Source organism: Drosophila biarmipes, chromosome 3R, assembly GCF_025231255.1.
Source record: "Drosophila biarmipes strain raj3 chromosome 3R, RU_DBia_V1.1, whole genome shotgun sequence".
In the NCBI taxonomy this organism is placed as follows: Eukaryota; Metazoa; Arthropoda; class Insecta; order Diptera; family Drosophilidae; genus Drosophila; species Drosophila biarmipes.
The window spans coordinates 24,722,434-24,739,667 of NC_066616.1; the positions used below are offsets into that span (position 1 = coordinate 24,722,434).

Here is a 17,234-nt window from a genome sequence, read left to right on the forward strand (position 1 = left end):
CTACAAATTAGCTTAATCGCAACTGATGTTACCTATGGTCCCACTAATTCCGACCACTGCCAACAACCTGTTGCTCCCCTGTTAACCGCTCTGTTAACAAGTCGCCTGCCTGTTTTGATCGCTTCGAGTTGGGAATTTACCCCAAACCGATTTTCGCAACGCTGCAACAGGTTCCCATCCACACCCGATTGCACCCGGAGACGCAGACCGCATGAATCAGTCGCAACCAGTCGAACCGCCCACCACCAGTGAAAGATGAGTGGCAACGAGACCGCGGAAGCCGAGACATCGTCTCAAAACCAGGTGAACGGCAACAGGACCAGGTCGCGTTCCCACCTGGATAACACCATGGCCATCCGCCTGCTGCCGCTGCCCGTGCGCTCCCAGCTATGTGCCCACCTGGACGCCCTGGATGTGTGGCTCCAGCTGGCCACGGCCGTAAAACTCTACCCCGAGCAGGTGGAGCAGATCAGCAGCCAGAAGCAAAGGGGTCGCTCAGCCGCCAATGAGTTCCTCAACATTTGGGGCGGCCAGTACAATCACACAGTACAAACTTTGTTCGCTTTGTTCAAAAAGTGAGTCAATTAGAGATAAGAGCTCCAGTGAAAGATGATCCCAGCAGTGACTCCTCTGTTCCAGATTAAAGCTGCACAATGCCATGCGGCTGATCAAGGACTATGTCAGCGAGGATCTGCACAAGTACATTCCCAGAAGCGTGCCCACCATCAGCGAGCTGAGGGCTGCACCCGATTCCAGTGCCAAGGTGGACAATGGACCCCCATTTCCCTCCTCTTCGGGTGTCAGCAACTCGAATAACAATCAAACTAGGACCACGTCGGAGGAGGTGCCCAGCCTAGAGTCCCTGGGCAACATCCACATCAGCACTGTCCAAAGGGCAGCCGAATCCCTGCTGAATATCGACTACAAGGAGCTGGAGAACGCCACGAATGGGTTTAGTTCCGAAAATCGCCTGGGACAGGGCGGTTTTGGAGATGTGTATCGCGGGGAGTGGAAGCAACTGGAGGTGGCTATCAAGGTGATGAACTACCGCAACTATCCCAACATCGACAAGAACAAGGTGGAGCTCCAGCAGAGCTACAATGAACTGAAGTATCTCAACACCATTCGCCACGACAACATTCTGGCTCTCTACGGCTACAGCGTCAATGGGGTAAATCCCTGTCTGGTCTACCAGCTGATGAAGGGCGGTTCCCTGGAGAACCGGCTGAGGGCGCACAAGGCCCAGCAGCCACTTCCAGCTCTCACCTGGCAGCAGCGATTCAGCATCAGCCACGGAATAGCCAGGTGTGGGGACTCAAAAAGATAATTAACTTTCACTTTCCTAAAGTTTAATTTGTATCCCCGCAGAGGTATTTACTTCCTGCACACGGCGCGAGACACTCCCATTATCCATGGAGACATCAAGCCGGCCAACATCTTGCTGGACCAATGCCTCCAGCCCAAGATAGGGGATTTCGGGCTGGTCCGCGAGGGTCCCAAGTCCATAGACGCTATGATGTCGGTAGTGAAGGTGTTTGGCACCAGGATTTACCTGCCACCGGAGTATCGCCACTTCAAGCAGCTCAGCACAGGCGTGGACGTCTACAGCTTTGGCATCGTGCTGCTGGAAATTTTCACAGGACGCCAGGTGACGGACAGAGTGCCCAAGAACGAACTGCAGCAGGACTTGCTCGACTACGTCAAGCAGCATTGGGAGCAGAACAGGATGGAGGTGCTGGACAAGCATCTTGCCACACCACTGGGGGACGAGCTGGACATGTGCATGTGCGCCCTCGCGGCGGGGCTGAAATGCACTGCAGTGGATCCGCTCAATCGACCATCGATGAACACAGTCCTTAACTGGTTTAAGCCATACCGCAACGATGTTTAATAAGTTTTAAGACCCTAAGTGCCTTGTCACAAACGAACTTTAAAAGCTACAAGCACCATTTGACCCACGCTCACAACGTTTCGCACATATGTATAGGAATTTGTGATGTATCGCAATTTAAATATTATCCGTAAAATCTAAGAAAAACCCTTAAGACTTATTGTTAAACAAAATATGTTCATGTTGAGACGATTTTTTATTAAAATTTTTTATGTATACTTAGTTGTTATTGTCATGTTAATCAGAAAAATCATTTTTCTTATTCAAAAACTTCTACAAAATTGTAAACTCAAACCAGCGACGTACTCAGTAGAGTTACGTATTGATTTTAGCGTCATTTCGGTTCTAACTATTTTCTATTTCGCAACACAATCAAGCCAAAATAACACTGTTTTTAGTCGTGAAGGATTCCGGCTTTCTTATAGATACGAACCCATTTTATGACCATAGGTTTTAGCCAGTGATAAATTTCCCATTTCTAATTGAGTACGACTAGCGGCCCTTGCGATACGAGCAATGAATTTGAAAAATTCCAAGTTTTACAAGAGGATTCAGGAGCTGCGCCACTTCTCCAAGGACAAAATCCGGAGGGATCGCGAGCAGAGGAGTCGTGTGGTTCGCCACTTGGACATGGCACTGAGTGAGCAGCAATGCTCCGATAGGGAATGGTACAGCCCGGGTCAATCGCCGACCCAACAGCCCGCATCCCCGCGGCGAAGGGGGAAGAAAATGCGGGGCATGAAGAAGAAGGCTTCCGCCGGCAAGGAAACGGAAGAGATCTGCCCATATTACGACCAGTCTTCGGGTCAAAATAGTCCCGTGCCTGGAGTGGAGGCGAAGCTTCAGGGCTTCATCCAGCTGAACGACAAGACCTATCGCGTGGAATGTCCCACTCGGGTGGTTAATCCACCCCAGAACCTCGACGAGGAGCGCGCAGCCAGGTGCTCCCACTTAAGTACACCATAATAAATCCCTTTATTAACTTAATTCCTTTCCATAAACCCAGCGAAACAAAGAGCACCATCTGCGTGTCCAACTCGCGCTATGCCATGATCGGCAAGATCTCCAAGACACTGGGCTACAAGTTGGTCAAGGAGTCCAAGCTGTGGAACATCCTCTGGTCGGATTCTTTTCCCGGCGTGGAGCTCTTTAAGAACATGAAACGTTTCCAGCAGATCAACCATTTTCCAGGCATGATAGAGATCTGTCGTAAGGATCTGCTGTCGAGGAATCTCAACAGGATGCTGAAGCTCTACCCGCAGGACTACAAGATCTTTCCCAAGACCTGGATGCTGCCGGCGGAGTAAGAACTGGTAATCGTGTTGAAGTGATAATATATGATATAACCCTTAATAGCTATGGAGATGCCATGAACTATGCCCTAAATCACAAGCGCACCTTTATCCTGAAACCTGATTCAGGGGCCCAGGGGCGCGGCATCTGGCTGACCAACGATCTGAAGACGATAGGTCCTCATGAGCGACTCATCTGCCAGACGTACATACATAGGGTATTAAGGATCCTTACTTAAATCTCATCCTTAAGCTAATACTACCTCCCTTTAAAGCCCCTCCTCATCGATGGCTACAAGTTCGACCTGCGGGTTTACACATTGATTACCTCCGTGGATCCTCTGCGCATCTTTGTCTACAACGAGGGTTTGGCTAGATTTGCCACCAACAAGTACGTGGAACCCACGCCTGGAAACGCCAATGATCTCTACATGCACCTGACCAACTACTCGGTGAACAAACGCAACTCGCACTACGAACTCTGTGACAATGATGATTGTGGAAGCAAGAGGAAACTGAGTGCCATCAACAACTGGATGAGGCGGCACAACTATGATGTGGAGGAGTTCTGGAGCAATGTGGATGATGTGATTATCAAGACGGTGCTGAGTGCCTGGCCCGTGCTAAAGCACAATTACCATGCCTGCTTTCCGGGACACGACAAGATCCAGGCCTGCTTCGAGATACTAGGCTTTGACATCCTGGTGGACTGGAAGCTGAAGCCCTACATCCTGGAGGTGAACCACTCGCCCAGCTTCCATACCAACGAACAGGTGGACCGGGAGGTGAAGCGACCCCTCATCCGGGACACTTTGAACCTGGTCAGCACAGTGCTGGCGGACAAGAGACAGATCCTCAGGGAGGATCGCAAGAGGGTCAAGCAGCGACTGCTCAAGATCAGGGGAGAACCGTGAGTACTAGCTACGTATAATGTTTTATCGAAGTTGAAGATTATTAACAAGATGCGTAACGTCATAGAAAACAAAAGCCATATGAAATCTAATACTTGTGATGTTACAGACTATTGATCGTTACATTTCCTCTTTATTCCAGGCCAGTTCCTCGTCCTCGAGTTGCTGGAGGCGGCACCTCCAAGGCCAAAATAGACATAAAGACGGCCAATGGAGAACCTAACCTCAATCCCATGGTGATAGAAGCAGAGGCTGAGGACCAAGGCCCATTGGCCCAGCAAATCGCCTGGGAGGAGAGTCACCTGGGGAACTTCAGGAAGATAATGCCTCCGCCGGATCTCACGAAGCTCGACTACTATAGCCGATTCTATGCCCAGTCAAATCAGGTGTCCATCTTCGCCGAGACGGCGGCCAGCAAAAAGAGGGAGGATCTCGCCCGGAAGATGCGCATCCAGATCGAGGAGAAGAAGGCCAAGCAGCAGCAGATGCTAAATGGAAAGTCCAAACGGGATGCCCGCAAGCGACATGCGGTGATGCTGCCACGGGCAGTGCGGGAGAAGAACCGCATGAATCTCTTTAGGCTAAGGGAGAACTGGACTCCGGGATTCATTTCGGATGCCGAAGAGCGACTGCGTCACACTTGGCTGCACATGCGCTCGGAGGCCATAAGAACTCTCAAGATCACAGAGAATGTAAGAGTTGTCCTATGACTTTACTTAGTGGTTCCAGCTTACAGATATTTCTCCACAGATCTACAGCAATCTCTACGAAACCGGTCACCTGACCAACACGGACATGGTCGTCTATCCCCACTTCTACCACAATCTCCAGCACGGCTTCGACATCAGGCAAAATCCCTAAGTGGGTGCAGTTCCTCCGAAATCCCATTAAACTTCCTTCTCCCCGTTTCGATCTCCACAGAATACACGCTTCTTTGATGTGATCTTAAATTTGTATTTCTTAAATTTAAATTGCTGCTCGTCACTCAAAAAATACAACACTCTCGAACTTTTAAAACAACGAATGGCTTTCGTAACTCAAGCGACTCGTTGATTTATTCGCTTGTTGACCTAATTTATGGTTTTATTGGAGTAATTCCGATTTCCTGATAATGTGTACTGGGGGAATAATTAAATTGGGGCACATATATGTAACTGGAGAGCTGTGGAAAATGTTGACCCATAGTTATGTAGCTTGTTCATAAAATCCTTCACTCTTATGTTATAAAATATTTTTACTAGTTAACATTACTGAATTTTTAAGAACCTTAAGCACTTTAAAAGAAAACAAAGTTCTCATGTTTCATGATTGCTTGGAGACTACATTTAAGTGTTTTTATGCCAATAATAAATGGTGTTAATTCAGCAATTCAAATTAAAATGTCTTCGGTTTATAACAAAGTAAATACCGAATTCCGGGCAGCGCACTCTCTTGCTTGGATTGGAACCGCGTCCGGCTGGTCCGGCAGCCGACTTATGGCACGCGTACATATAGCTGGTATATTTGGCAGCCTGCCCGGCAAACAAATATCATAAACATTTGCCCCACCGAGTGGGGAGAGTACTGAGATCCGAGATCGAGAATCGGGCATTTCGAGAGAATTTCGCTGCGATTGAGAATATTTTCGAATGGAGGCGATGGAGAGCTCGGAGTTCAGTCGGTCGAAGGAGCACGCCCTGGGCAGTCGCCAACTAGAATTGGAAAAAATATTTAGAAAACCGTAAAGGGAATATTTTCGAAATTCCCCAAATATCTGCGGCATGTTCAAAGTGTCACAGGAGATGCGTCTGAACACGCAGGCCGCCTCCGCCAGCTCCTCCTCCAGCCAGAGTGGCAGTGGGAGTGGCCTGGAGGGCCACAGCCCGGAGGAGGGCGGTATTTTTGGACGCTACCAGCGGACGCCCGATGCGGGTGAGTACCGTGGATGAGGAAGTGAACCTCGAACCGGCTATTTATAAACGACTTATCCCCCCGACTCTTCAGATGCCTATCCCTCGGAAACGCCGCGGGTTTATGTGGCGCCCGAGCTGACCGATGCCGGCAAGGTGCAGCTGCTCCACTTTCCCAGCGGAGCGGTGAGGGTGAACAGCTCGATGGGCTTCATCATCAAGCGCAACGGGGTCAAGGGGAACTTCGAGGTGCGCGTCGAGGGTCCCAGTGGCCAACCCATCCAGCCTGTCCACCAGCAGCAGTTGGACCCGGAGCGCTTCCAGATCGATTGCCAGTTGGCCGCCGGAGCGGGACTCTACAAGGTGCACATCAAGTGCAACTCCGTAACCCTGCCCCGGTCGCCCTTCATTATCGTGGCCATAGCAGGCGCTCCGGAGTGCATCGAAGGAAAGCCCGTGAACACTTCAGGTGAGATTTTTGAAAATTGTATGCTGTTTTGATAAATACCATAATAACATTCAAGAATAAATTTTGAATTCATAAAAAAACTTAATTCATAATAATAAAGTTGTCAAGCTTGTTAAGTTCAGATGTATCAATATGAAGAAAGATGGCCTGAAGATTAAGATTCCTGGCTCAAATTTCTGGGATCCAAACTTTGGATTCCATAGATAAAGATTTATATTATGAGAAGTGATGATAGTGGGTATTAATATTGCTCCCAACTAATCTTTCCTTTATATCTTTCTTCAATTAGTGCCCATCCCGGATTCGGATGCCAGTAAAGTGCACAGCCGCGGACTGGGACTGACCCATATGAGTTTGGTGGAGCGCAACGAGTTCACCGTGGACTGCAGCCAGGCGGAGAGCAACGTGCTCCTGGTGGGCGTGCTGGGACAACGAGGTCCTTGCGAGGAGGTGGTGGTCAAGCACTTGGGGCGCAGCATTCACAGGGTCACCTACCGGGTGTGCGACCCCGGAGACTATGTCCTGGTGGTCAAGTGGGGGGAGCAGCACATACCGGGCTCGCCGTTTAGACTAAGTGCCGAGTAGGATAGCAAATAAATGTGTGCGTATAAATCAGCTGACCTTGATCGGGCGCTACTGCCATCCTCCTTCCCGGAGCCAAACGCCTCGCCTCGGGGCCATGTGCACTCTAATGATGATTACTGGAGCATTACGGGTACCACGACCAGGGCCTTTGTTGCTTTCCCCGGCACTAATGACGTTCGCATTTGGGCGCTGATGCTGTCTTCGCCTCACAACCTAATGATGATGACCGGCAAATATAGGTAAGCTGTAAGCCAGAACAAATAGTAATGTCCACAGCTGCGTCTCAAGCAATAGTGGCGATGTTTCCACAAACTCAAAACCAACATATTCAAGCGAATTTAACGAATTTCTTATAATGTACTTGTAATGTATGTGTCATAACATAAGTTAAGTAAGTTCATTATTTTACACCTAAAACATAAATTATATAATAAATTAAATATATTTGTTGCACATTTTGAAACTCAAAAACTCTGTTTTTGCAAACTGTGCGAAAAATGTTCGCCAAAAAACAAAGGTTTTAATTTTCCACTCAAAATAATCCGTGTTTTAGGCGAATTTTTTTTTAATGGTCCAAAAATAGAATGCCCTACCTTGTTAAACTCGTAATAAAATTTACAATTAATTGGCTTTCACACCTTAAAAATTGTATTTTTGACAAATTTCCGCAAAAAATAACGAATAATTATTAATCTTAATTTTAGACTCCAAAAAATCAGTGTTTTGGGCGAAACAAAAAAAGTAATGGTCCAAAAGTGGAATGTCATACATGGTTGAACTCGTAATGATATTTCCAATCAATTGGCATTTACACCTAAAAAATTTTAATTTTGACCAATTTTAGCAAAAAATGATGATGCTACCCCTGGTAAAAAAGTCGAAAATTTGAACATTTTTTACTTGTTAGAATCAGCAAGATAATGATTGCAATCAATGATGTGGTTTGTTAACTATCCAAAACAGTGTGCCTTTTAGGTCATCGACTATTTTTGACCAAGATACACCAAGAAAGGTCAAAGAAAAAAATCGATTTTTGGTAAAAAACGAAGGTCTTATTTTCCACTAAAAAATGTCGTATTTAATATAAGTAAAATATGCTACAAATATGTTTGGCCGAATCCCCAAATGCTATGAAAATAAACGTTAAAATATCTGGTGACCTTGTTATGGGATTTTCGCTTCCCCAATTTCTTTTTCTTCCGCCTTGCCACGCCCCCACTGCGCCCCCTTGGCCAACGAGACGATGTGCAATTTAATGATGATTACCTTACCCCGCCCCAAAGCCAAACAACTGACGACTGTGTGGCAGCCACATTATCATTTTTTGTTATTTAGCCCGCTAATGACGTTCGCATTTGGGAGCCGCTATCGTTGTTGTTGTGGCTCCATCGCACAACCTAATGATGATGATGATGACCGGCAAATACGTGTTGGCGCGACAGCGTGTGTGTGTGTATCTGTGTGTGCATTATGCTCCAACAATAGCCTCTGTGGGAGAGGGAGCTGGGGCCGAGAATGATGATGATGAGCGATGAAACGCGTTTGCTTTGTGGCGCCCTAACGAGTCGAGAGATTGGCGGGTAAGAGAAATGTCAGATGACTCGGCCTTATTCCACCCCAAAAACCTGAAAATAAGCATTTCCCAGATTTGGCGCCCTTTGAAGCTCCAACGTATTTTCACTGCTCATCTGGCAACGCTGCACCACCAGTGCTGACACTCTGTTCTTTTCTGGACAAATCTGGCTTTTAAAGTAACCTCTGTAGAGAAATCTAATATATTAAAATAAAGTTGATCTAAAGATTTAATTTAAAACTAAATGGTTTACAACCATCGCAAAGCTTCAGCACCACAGTAAGAAAAGACTAATATTATTAAAAAGCTGAAATTAGGTGAAAAATACAATTAAGTTTACCTGAAATTTGGTTTCATTGCCTTTTTAAAAGAAGTGCTTAGGGTATTGACAAGCAATTAAGTTCGTTGGATCAATAATGTAGTTGCAGATTAATACGTATGCTAAATATAGCTAAAGATAAAGAATTACAGCAAGAATCATGGCAAAATATCTATTGATATTAGTAAAGGCATCAGCTTTAAGCTAAACAAATCTTCTAGCTACTTTTTGACCTGCCATCACTGACAGCCGTGACACACTAGCTGCACTGCTCACACCTTGTTGCTCTCCGGAGAACTTCATTATAGAGTCGAATGGCGAGAGCTGCGCAGCGTAGGAGCTACAAAACTACGTTTTTCGTGTGTTTCCCTCTTGAAGATAATTAAAATTTAATTATTTGACTTATTATTAAGTTTTGTGCCGCCGCCGTTCGACGCTTGTTGTTGCTGGGGTTTTCGGTGCATGGAGAAGAAGAGCGTAACAATAGAACGCAATCAACGCAAGAAAATCGGATGTGGATGCGATGTGAGTGAGTGTGTGTGTGTATCTCGGAAAGGGAAAAAGTGTGTGCGTTTGTGTATTCGAGAAAAGTAACATCTCCCCCCGCACATTACATAGGCTCCCCCGCCCCGCTCTGCCGACCGCCTCGCAGTCGACGTCGGCGGAGCATCTTCATCCGCATCTGAACATCTCAACTCCCTTGTATACCTGAAATACCGCTTCACTTCGACTCCAGCCGCCGCCGCATCCACTTCGCAGTCCACCTTCCTCTGGCCGAATGTCATTTGCAACTTGTTTCGCTCGCACAATTAATATTTGTTTACCGTTTTACCGTTCGGTTTGCATTACATTTGCACATGTGTGTGCCATTGCGGAGAGGCTGAGCTGCCCCAGTGTGTGTGTGCCGGCTTAATGATAATTGAAAGCCAGAATAAAAGATACAGTCAGGTGTAGTGATTGCGAGATACCCTCTACTGATAGAAAATGTGTTGCCTACCAAAGGGATTACACCTGGGTTCGGTTACTATCCTCCTTGTATGGTAACTATCCAGAAAGTGCAGTTAGGAGGTCTTAAAGAACTAATCACTGGAATATTTTTAACCTATCTTAAAGCCTTTTTTATTTACCTTACGAAGGGAGAAAAATGTAACAAATTCTAAATCTCCTTTCTTTGTTATTCACCAGCCTAACATACCCTTAACTCCATTTTTACCCTGCGAAATCTACAATTATAATGGCATCGGTATAAAAGGGGCCATTTATGTCATAATCCCTACTTGGGGGCGGTTTGGGTTGAGTATTAGGTGACTCGTACCTCTGACAGCTTAAAAATATTAATTACAATTTCATTGCAATTAAACTGTTATCAAACAGACTGCATATAAAACACATGTTGTGTTGTTCATATAATACTAAGAAAGTTAAAAACCTTTAAACGTTATACAGCCGGGGAATTTCCAGCTAATAAACAGAGAAACTAGTATAATAAAACAAAGATTCCCAAAACTCACCTCTTCATTTTACTAAATATATTAAAATGATTGTTATTTTGATGATTATTTCAGGAGCGGATCCGTGTACAAAATGCCTGTTTGCTAGAGAAACCGCTTCATGTCCTGCTTCAGCTGGCAGACGAAGTTTGTCGGGCAATCCCAGTTGTCGGCAGTAAGACCCATGTGAAATGCCTGTAAGTTCTCTCTGAGATTTACCACTTTATCAATATAATCTAACTAATTTTATTCATCACCCTGACAGTATGAAAAATTCAACAAAAAGCGCCGACAATGGGAGGATAGTGGTGTTCTAGAGCTGATCAAACTATGGAAAGTCTGCGCCTATGAGCTGCGCACCATCAAACGCAATGGCCATCTCTATGTGGCAATGGCCAAGCAGCTAACCTCGCTGGGCGTCCCCGTAACCGCACTGGAGGTACACTTCAAAGTCAACAATCTCACGCAGCGCTATCGACAGGAGCAGAAGACCTTCGAGACCACGGGCATCATAAGCACCTGGAAGTTCTACAGTCAAGTGGATGATGTATTCAAGAGTCTGGCCGCGCATACCGGTTACAAGTAGGTTACGAAGGATACTAGACATACTATTGGTTAAACCACTTAGTAAACACTCTTAATAACCCATTAAAGCAATCCGTACTTTAACCTTAATTTAACTAATATCCATTTTATTTCTCAGAGACAAACGCATGACGAGTGCATCGAACACTAGCAGTTTACCATCAACATCCGAGTCACCAGTTTGGAAAAATCCAATGTCTCAACAAGAGTTTAACAGCAACAACACGGAGGGGTTCTATAAGTGAGCGCTAATCAGAAAAACTTAATCTGAATATCTCATATAATAATAATTGTAATTCGCAGGACCGAGTACGGTATGCACCGTCACTTTATGGACCACTCCCAGCCGCCTCCCAATGCAGGCAGCGTGGACAACTTCATGGCCTCCTCGGCGGCTGTGGCGGCCGTGGCTGCCGCTGCCTCGGCTCGCCTGGCGGACAACAACATGGATCAGCAAATGAATGCGGCGGCCGGCGGGAGCGGCGCAAGCGGAGGCGGTGGGGGCAACACCAACGGGGGCGTGGCCAACTATCAGAAGATCAAGAAGTCGCACGAGGACTACGACAAGTTCGTGGACATAGTGAAGAACATTGTGGACACCCACAAGAGCACCCCGGATAAGGTGGACACGTTCGGCGACTTCATCAAGTCGTACATGAAGCGATGGCCGGAGCGGCTGCAGGACGAGGCCATTAACCACATCACCAACTATGTGATCGTCAAGAACATGGAGCACAGCATGGTCAGCAGCCACAATCCCGAGGGAGTCAACAACCGACAATAACAATACAAGCAGGAGCCCAACAACTGAACGGGTTGTTGGACGAGGCAGCTCCAGGAACCAGGCACCGAGGACGAACGAAGTGGGATGGCAGGCACGGCAGGCGAGGATTACTTAAGGTGGCACCCAGTTACTTAAACGCATCTGAGTTGCAGCCAAGTTCATTGGACACACACACACACGGCATACAGTATTTTTTGTATAGTTAAAATATACATTGGAGTTTTAGTTCGCGACGATCGCTCCCTCGATACAGAGTTGACTTCAGTATTTTGTGGGGGCCCCAGATCAATCGTGCATAGAGATCCTAGCGAGTACATTACATTTAGACACCATTTCCTACTGTTAGCTGTAAACTATTATACATAAATTAATAAATGCTTTAACGATTATTTATGAATGGCGCTGAGGATGAGTTAGTTTTTGGTGCAAATTTTAAATTGTTATATATGAACCAGGACTAGGTATACCTTGGATTACCGGTAATTATATAGCTTACAAACGATTTAGCTTAATACATTGGTGATATTTTCCAGATATCGATTGATCACGAGATGATGTGTTGTGTGTCTGGAGGTAAAGAGGACTTCCTCCTCAACCATCTGGCTGATCCTGTCCTGCTTCTTTCTCCGTGTAATTTAGAACGTAACGCTTTGAGCAGCGAACATATTGCTGATGCTTCAGATACATTTTTAAGATTCCTTTAACAGTAACAAAAGTAAAACATCCGAGAAGAGTTCGTCTCAACGCATTGTCCACAGAATGGAAGAAGAGATTTCCAACTAGGTACGATATGGTGGGCAGAAGGATGGCCCCGCAGATGATGCGTTCTCTCGAAATGGGATCCGGCAGAGGTATAAAAACTGAATTGTTCTGTTCCTCAAATTCTCGGTTGTGCTTCATGAAGGGTAGATTTCGCAGCAGTGACCCACAACTTCGGAACAAGCGCAACAGGGCATCCTCCCAAGGAATCAAGCGGCAGAGTATCAGACCAACTGGGATTAATGGAAGTACGACCAGGATCCAAATAATCGAAGGATCGCCTGATTGAAATATAGACATGCCGCGATCCCGGCCAGCAATTTGCAAAAAGGTCACCGCTCCGTATGTAATAGATAGCCAATAGACAGAGACCGCCATAAAAATCACTGCCAGGAAAGGACTCAGGTACCAGGAGATCAAAATGTCGATCATTTTCAGCACAACAGCAAACTTCCCTAAAGTCGGATAAACGACGTACTTCGTCTGACACTGCGGACAGGAAACATCTTGTTCTCCGGTCCCCTCCAGCGTCTTCTCGTCGATCCAGTGGAGGAGACAATGCTGATGCACCCACTTGGTGGTTCCTGGACATAAACATGGATTTACCCAAGGCAGGCGCTCGTCCTCATCCGTGGCCAAGCAGATCCAGCAACAGCGATTCGGCTCCACAGGATCACCCTCCAACAACAGCGTTGTAGAGGAACGTTCTTCCATAGGAGTTCCATCTGCAGGGGGAGTTGGTTCTTCTCCAACTGAAGGCTGTGGCACCTTCATTTTGTCAGCCATTTCCGACATCAAAACAGCGAAAATGTAATAATGATAAGTAGAGGAACTATTAAATGTGCTTGCCTTCCGGTAGGAAATTTAAAAAGATCTACAAATGAAATCTGATATATATCAGCAGGGTAAATATCTAAATATCTTAAAAATATAACTCTTCTAGTTCTTAAAAGCTTAGACTTTAATAATAGTAAAAATAACATTTATTATTATGTGTAATAATTAAAATAGTTCTTATTTCATAACCCTTCTTAATGATACTGAAAACATAATTATAATGCTAAGATATTGCCCTATATCTTAGTCATTATCATTACAAATCCATTGATTAATCAGGTCTGGTATGTGGACACTTGCCTGGTAATCTCTGTTTTGCTATCTATACATCAGATCCGTTGGACTTGGCACGCCACACTGTTGAACATGTTGGCCGCCTTACCGGGAGCTGAAGGGGCCACCAGGAACCTGGCGAATGTGCCGCCCTTCTTGTCCGACAGCCGACCAGGATTGATCACTAGGCAATCGTTGACCAGGCGGATGAAGTGCCGCTGATCGCCGGGCAGGATCAGTACATTTGGCAGCTGCTTGAGCTGGGCGTATTTCAGGGCCAGCTGCGAATCGTAGGCCATGTCCTCGTCCGCCGGCGGATACAAGGGATAGAAGGAGCCCTGGTGGAACAAGTGGTTGATGGCCCTGTGCATCCGCTCGCCAGCATTTGCAGCGAACTCGTGGCTAAGCAAATGATCCACCACGTCGGTGGAGGTGACGCCCAGCGTGATACCATCCAGATCAACCAGTGAGGGATCGGGCAGCATGTGTAGATTGGGATAGGTTCTGCGGATAGCGGGTGGCGGCGTGGGATACACCGAGTGCGACATGGCGTCCTTCTGACTGCTGACCACCAGCACGGCCGTGTGGCTCCCAACCGCTTCCATTATTCCACCGATCATCTTCTCGAAAAAGGAATCAAAGGTCTCGGCCAATTCGCCGACCATCTTGTTGTCTGCATCCAGAAAGGGACCTGTGAGCACCAGCACATCTGGTCGGTGCTCCTTGATGTACTTGAGCAGGTCGTGCAGCGGTTCGTAAAACAGATCCGTGCTGTCTGTGAAGGGTCCAGCGGCAACCACGAACTGCAGCTCTCGGTCGACTTTAAGGGGAGTGACTGGTGTCAGTTTGCGCTCTGTGTGAAGCTCCTCCACCACGAAGGTCTTGCCCTTGGGTATGAATCCCTTGGCGAGCACCACCTGTCCGGGGAATATGCTGGCCGATTTGATTCTGGAGAAGTTTAGCGCCAGATTGGTGTCCTTAACCTCATCCGTGTCGTCATCGATGACGACCAGAAAGGCGGAATGGGCGTCCAGTGGGCCATCGTCCTCCGAGTGGATCATTCCCACAGCGTGAAGTCCGCCTGCCGCCTGCAGAGCCTGCTTATCCTGCGGATACCAACTGCACTCGGCGGCAGCTGCTTCTCCCAGCTTCTTGTCCACCAGCGCCCGTCCTGTATCCTCGACCCGGTCGTGCAGGTCGTCACATCGTTCGCCCAGAAGGTCGTTCATGTAGCCCAGATTGGCAATGGTGAGCGGGGCGTTTTTGTGTAGCAATTTCTGGGTTACAGGCACTGTGTGCTCCATTTGCGACTGCCAGCTGGAGCTGGCCAAGAGTTTGGGGTGTCCGAAGGAGTCTACAACGTCGCCTGGTTTGCCGGCCACTGAGGTGGTTGGTGTTCCCGCCGCTGCATTTCTTTTGGCGGACTGGGGCGTGTAGCTGGCCGGGCTGAAGAGCACGCCACCCTTGATTCCCTTTTTTGCCTTTGGTGTGTGCAGGGCGGATGAGGTGTCCATCGTTGATTCCCCGACATAGTCGTCTATCATGGGATCGTCCTCCATGACGCCATAGCTGGCCAACGAGCTCGTGTCCTGAATGGAGGAGGGAGCATAGGACTTGGCCTTCACCGCGGAAGCCTTGGAGCCCATCTTGTCCTTGCGCAGCTGCAGCACCTTGCGCTCGAAGTCGCCCAGGTTCTCCAGCGCAGGATCCTCGCCGTGGAGGTGCGACAGACTGAAGGCCATCCACTGCTCCACAAACTCGGTGGCGTCATGAACGCCGTACGAAAGGGCCAGCTCCACGCACCTGTCCAGCACGGAGTCCGCTGGCTCCACGCCCATCTCGTCGAACTGCTGCTTTAATTCCACGTCCATTCGTCGTCTTTAGTTTTTAAGCGTGCTGTTTTGTAAATAAAAAATAGCAATTTCTTTTTGGCGGCAAAAGGGGTTTGGCGTTGCCAGGTGGGCTTGGCTTAAATGAAACTAACGCGTTTTCAAAAAAGAGTTATCGAAATAGCGGAGACACTCTCCTCACATATCATGTACACACACTCCATATAGCGGGAATATCCTAAAATAACGGTCTAAATTACATTCAAATGGATTTGAAATTCATCCAAAAAGTTGTTTTTTAAAACATATGAATTAAATATGTATAACAAATTAATACTTGAAATGTCTATAATTTAAAATATATAAGCTATTTACTACATAATCTTAAAAATGTTATTTTATAGGCCTTTTTGATAACTGGTTTTTATGTAGGAAACAAAATCTTGAAATGGGAAAGATCAAATTAAAATATGCTTCTAAGAGAATTTAGAAATAATGAGAATTTCTCACTGATCCTGCTTCGGCCACACTTCGCTTGACATAATCAGAATGTAAACAATTAGTGACTAAATTCTAAATAAAGCGCGACAATTCCCTGTGGGACACAGGTAAACTTTGCAGTTCTGACGTCATCTCGGCATTATACTCAGTATATTATATATTTATGGAACAGAAACTCAATTAGAAGACAATGTCGCAAACGAAGAACGGGGACTCCCCGAAAAAACACAAGCTTCAGAATGAATGGACCCTCTGGCAAGTGGAGTACGATCCCGCAAGGTCGTGGGAGGATATGTTAAAAAAGGTCGACACCTTCGGCACCGTCGAGGACTTTTGGAACCTGTACTTCCGCTTCGACCCGCCCTCGAAGCTCACAAGGGGCAGCGATTATATGCTCTTCAAGAAGCATATACCGCCCATGTGGGAGGACCCGGCGAATAGCCAGGGCGGTCGCTGGTTGGTCTGTCTTCCAAAGAGCAGCACAGACGATCTGGACATCATTTGGCTGGACGTTATCCTGTGCCTCATTGGCGAGGCCTGCGAAAACTACGATCACATCTGTGGAGCTCTCGTTAGGATTCGCAAGAAAGTCAATAAGGTCGCCATTTGGACAAAGGACGGCACAGATTCGGAGGCCATCCAAGAGATTGGTAACAAACTGCGCGACGTCGTACGCTTCAAAAGCAACCAGACTCTGCAGTACCGGGAGCACATAAAAGAGTTTCATATTTTAAAGATTGATTGATTTATTTTCGCAGAATTTATATATTTGTGATCCCTGCTCTGTACATATCTCAAATTTTAACTTCTTAATTGATATAAGGAATTTATATTTGTAAAGATAATAGTCATTTATTTGTGTCCCATAATTAATGTAAAACTCAACCTACACACAATCCCAAGCACTCTTTCAATTTTCATCCCTTAACATTTTCAAATACAGCTAACAATAAAACCAAAAGCCGAATGAACTTTAGTAATCTCAAACCCCCAACTTTTTAAATGCCCATTTAAGTTGTCCAATTTTGTAGATGCCACCTACAAGGCTGTTTTTCTGTTTTGCAATACGGCATGTGAATTTAAAATAGGCTTAATTGGTACTTATTTTTGTATTGTTTGTTTTAAATTACGATTGCGATATTGCGCTGGCTGCGGAAATTCTCTTGGTGGTCTCAGAAACAAATATTTAATAATCGCATTTGTATGCCAGAGATAAAATCCATTTTTCGTTAAAATGGCCGAGGGAA

The 17,234-nt window shown here is 46.4% G+C and overlaps 7 protein-coding genes across 10 annotated transcripts; 5 read left to right on the forward strand and 2 right to left on the reverse strand.

Moving 5' to 3' along the window:
- Positions 1–70: 70 nt before the first annotated feature.
- LOC108024561 (serine/threonine-protein kinase pelle) lies at positions 71–2,113 on the forward strand. The gene is made up of 3 exons (XM_017094550.3): positions 71–575; positions 640–1,305; positions 1,369–2,113. Exons 1-3 carry the CDS (start codon positions 256–258, stop codon positions 1,889–1,891), a joined length of 1,509 nt encoding a protein of 502 aa, XP_016950039.1. The 5' UTR covers positions 71–255; the 3' UTR covers positions 1,892–2,113.
- A 78-nt stretch (positions 2,114–2,191) lies between these two features.
- LOC108024560 (tubulin polyglutamylase TTLL13) lies at positions 2,192–5,172 on the forward strand. Its single transcript, XM_017094549.3, has 6 exons — positions 2,192–2,832; positions 2,898–3,194; positions 3,248–3,401; positions 3,459–4,093; positions 4,237–4,786; positions 4,845–5,172. The coding sequence occupies exons 1-6, from the start codon at positions 2,408–2,410 to the stop codon at positions 4,953–4,955; spliced, it is 2,172 nt and encodes a 723-aa protein (XP_016950038.1). The 5' UTR covers positions 2,192–2,407; the 3' UTR covers positions 4,956–5,172.
- A 218-nt stretch (positions 5,173–5,390) lies between these two features.
- Positions 5,391–8,180, forward strand: LOC108024417 (filamin-A). Its single transcript, XM_017094333.3, has 3 exons — positions 5,391–6,005; positions 6,078–6,452; positions 6,742–8,180. Exons 1-3 carry the CDS (start codon positions 5,855–5,857, stop codon positions 7,035–7,037), a joined length of 822 nt encoding a protein of 273 aa, XP_016949822.1. The 5' UTR covers positions 5,391–5,854; the 3' UTR covers positions 7,038–8,180.
- A 1,052-nt stretch (positions 8,181–9,232) lies between these two features.
- On the forward strand, positions 9,233–12,177 carry LOC108024753 (uncharacterized). 4 transcript variants are annotated; one of them, XM_017094861.3, is made up of 5 exons: positions 9,233–9,458; positions 10,495–10,616; positions 10,685–11,001; positions 11,123–11,245; positions 11,308–12,177. In XM_017094861.3, exons 2-5 carry the CDS (start codon positions 10,611–10,613, stop codon positions 11,786–11,788), a joined length of 927 nt encoding a protein of 308 aa, XP_016950350.1. In that variant the 5' UTR covers positions 9,233–9,458; positions 10,495–10,610; the 3' UTR covers positions 11,789–12,177. The 4 variants fall into 4 exon arrangements, with proteins under 4 accessions (XP_016950350.1, XP_016950349.1, XP_016950351.1 ...); XM_017094860.3 differs by having other exon boundaries at positions 9,233–9,454; XM_017094862.3 differs by having other exon boundaries at positions 9,270–9,288.
- A 28-nt stretch (positions 12,178–12,205) lies between these two features.
- On the reverse strand, positions 12,206–13,456 carry LOC108024752 (E3 ubiquitin-protein ligase MARCHF5). Its single transcript, XM_017094858.3, has one exon. The coding sequence runs from the start codon at positions 13,340–13,342 to the stop codon at positions 12,380–12,382; it is 963 nt and encodes a 320-aa protein (XP_016950347.1). The 5' UTR covers positions 13,343–13,456; the 3' UTR covers positions 12,206–12,379.
- Positions 13,457–13,507: 51 nt separating this feature from the next.
- On the reverse strand, positions 13,508–15,607 carry LOC108024751 (DNA polymerase alpha subunit B). Its single transcript, XM_017094857.3, has one exon. The coding sequence runs from the start codon at positions 15,526–15,528 to the stop codon at positions 13,714–13,716; it is 1,815 nt and encodes a 604-aa protein (XP_016950346.1). The 5' UTR covers positions 15,529–15,607; the 3' UTR covers positions 13,508–13,713.
- A 393-nt stretch (positions 15,608–16,000) lies between these two features.
- Positions 16,001–16,974, forward strand: LOC108024392 (eukaryotic translation initiation factor 4E1). Its single transcript, XM_017094303.1, has 2 exons — positions 16,001–16,094; positions 16,160–16,974. Exon 2 carries the CDS (start codon positions 16,178–16,180, stop codon positions 16,730–16,732), a length of 555 nt encoding a protein of 184 aa, XP_016949792.1. The 5' UTR covers positions 16,001–16,094; positions 16,160–16,177; the 3' UTR covers positions 16,733–16,974.
- The last annotated feature ends 260 nt before the right edge of the window (positions 16,975–17,234 follow it).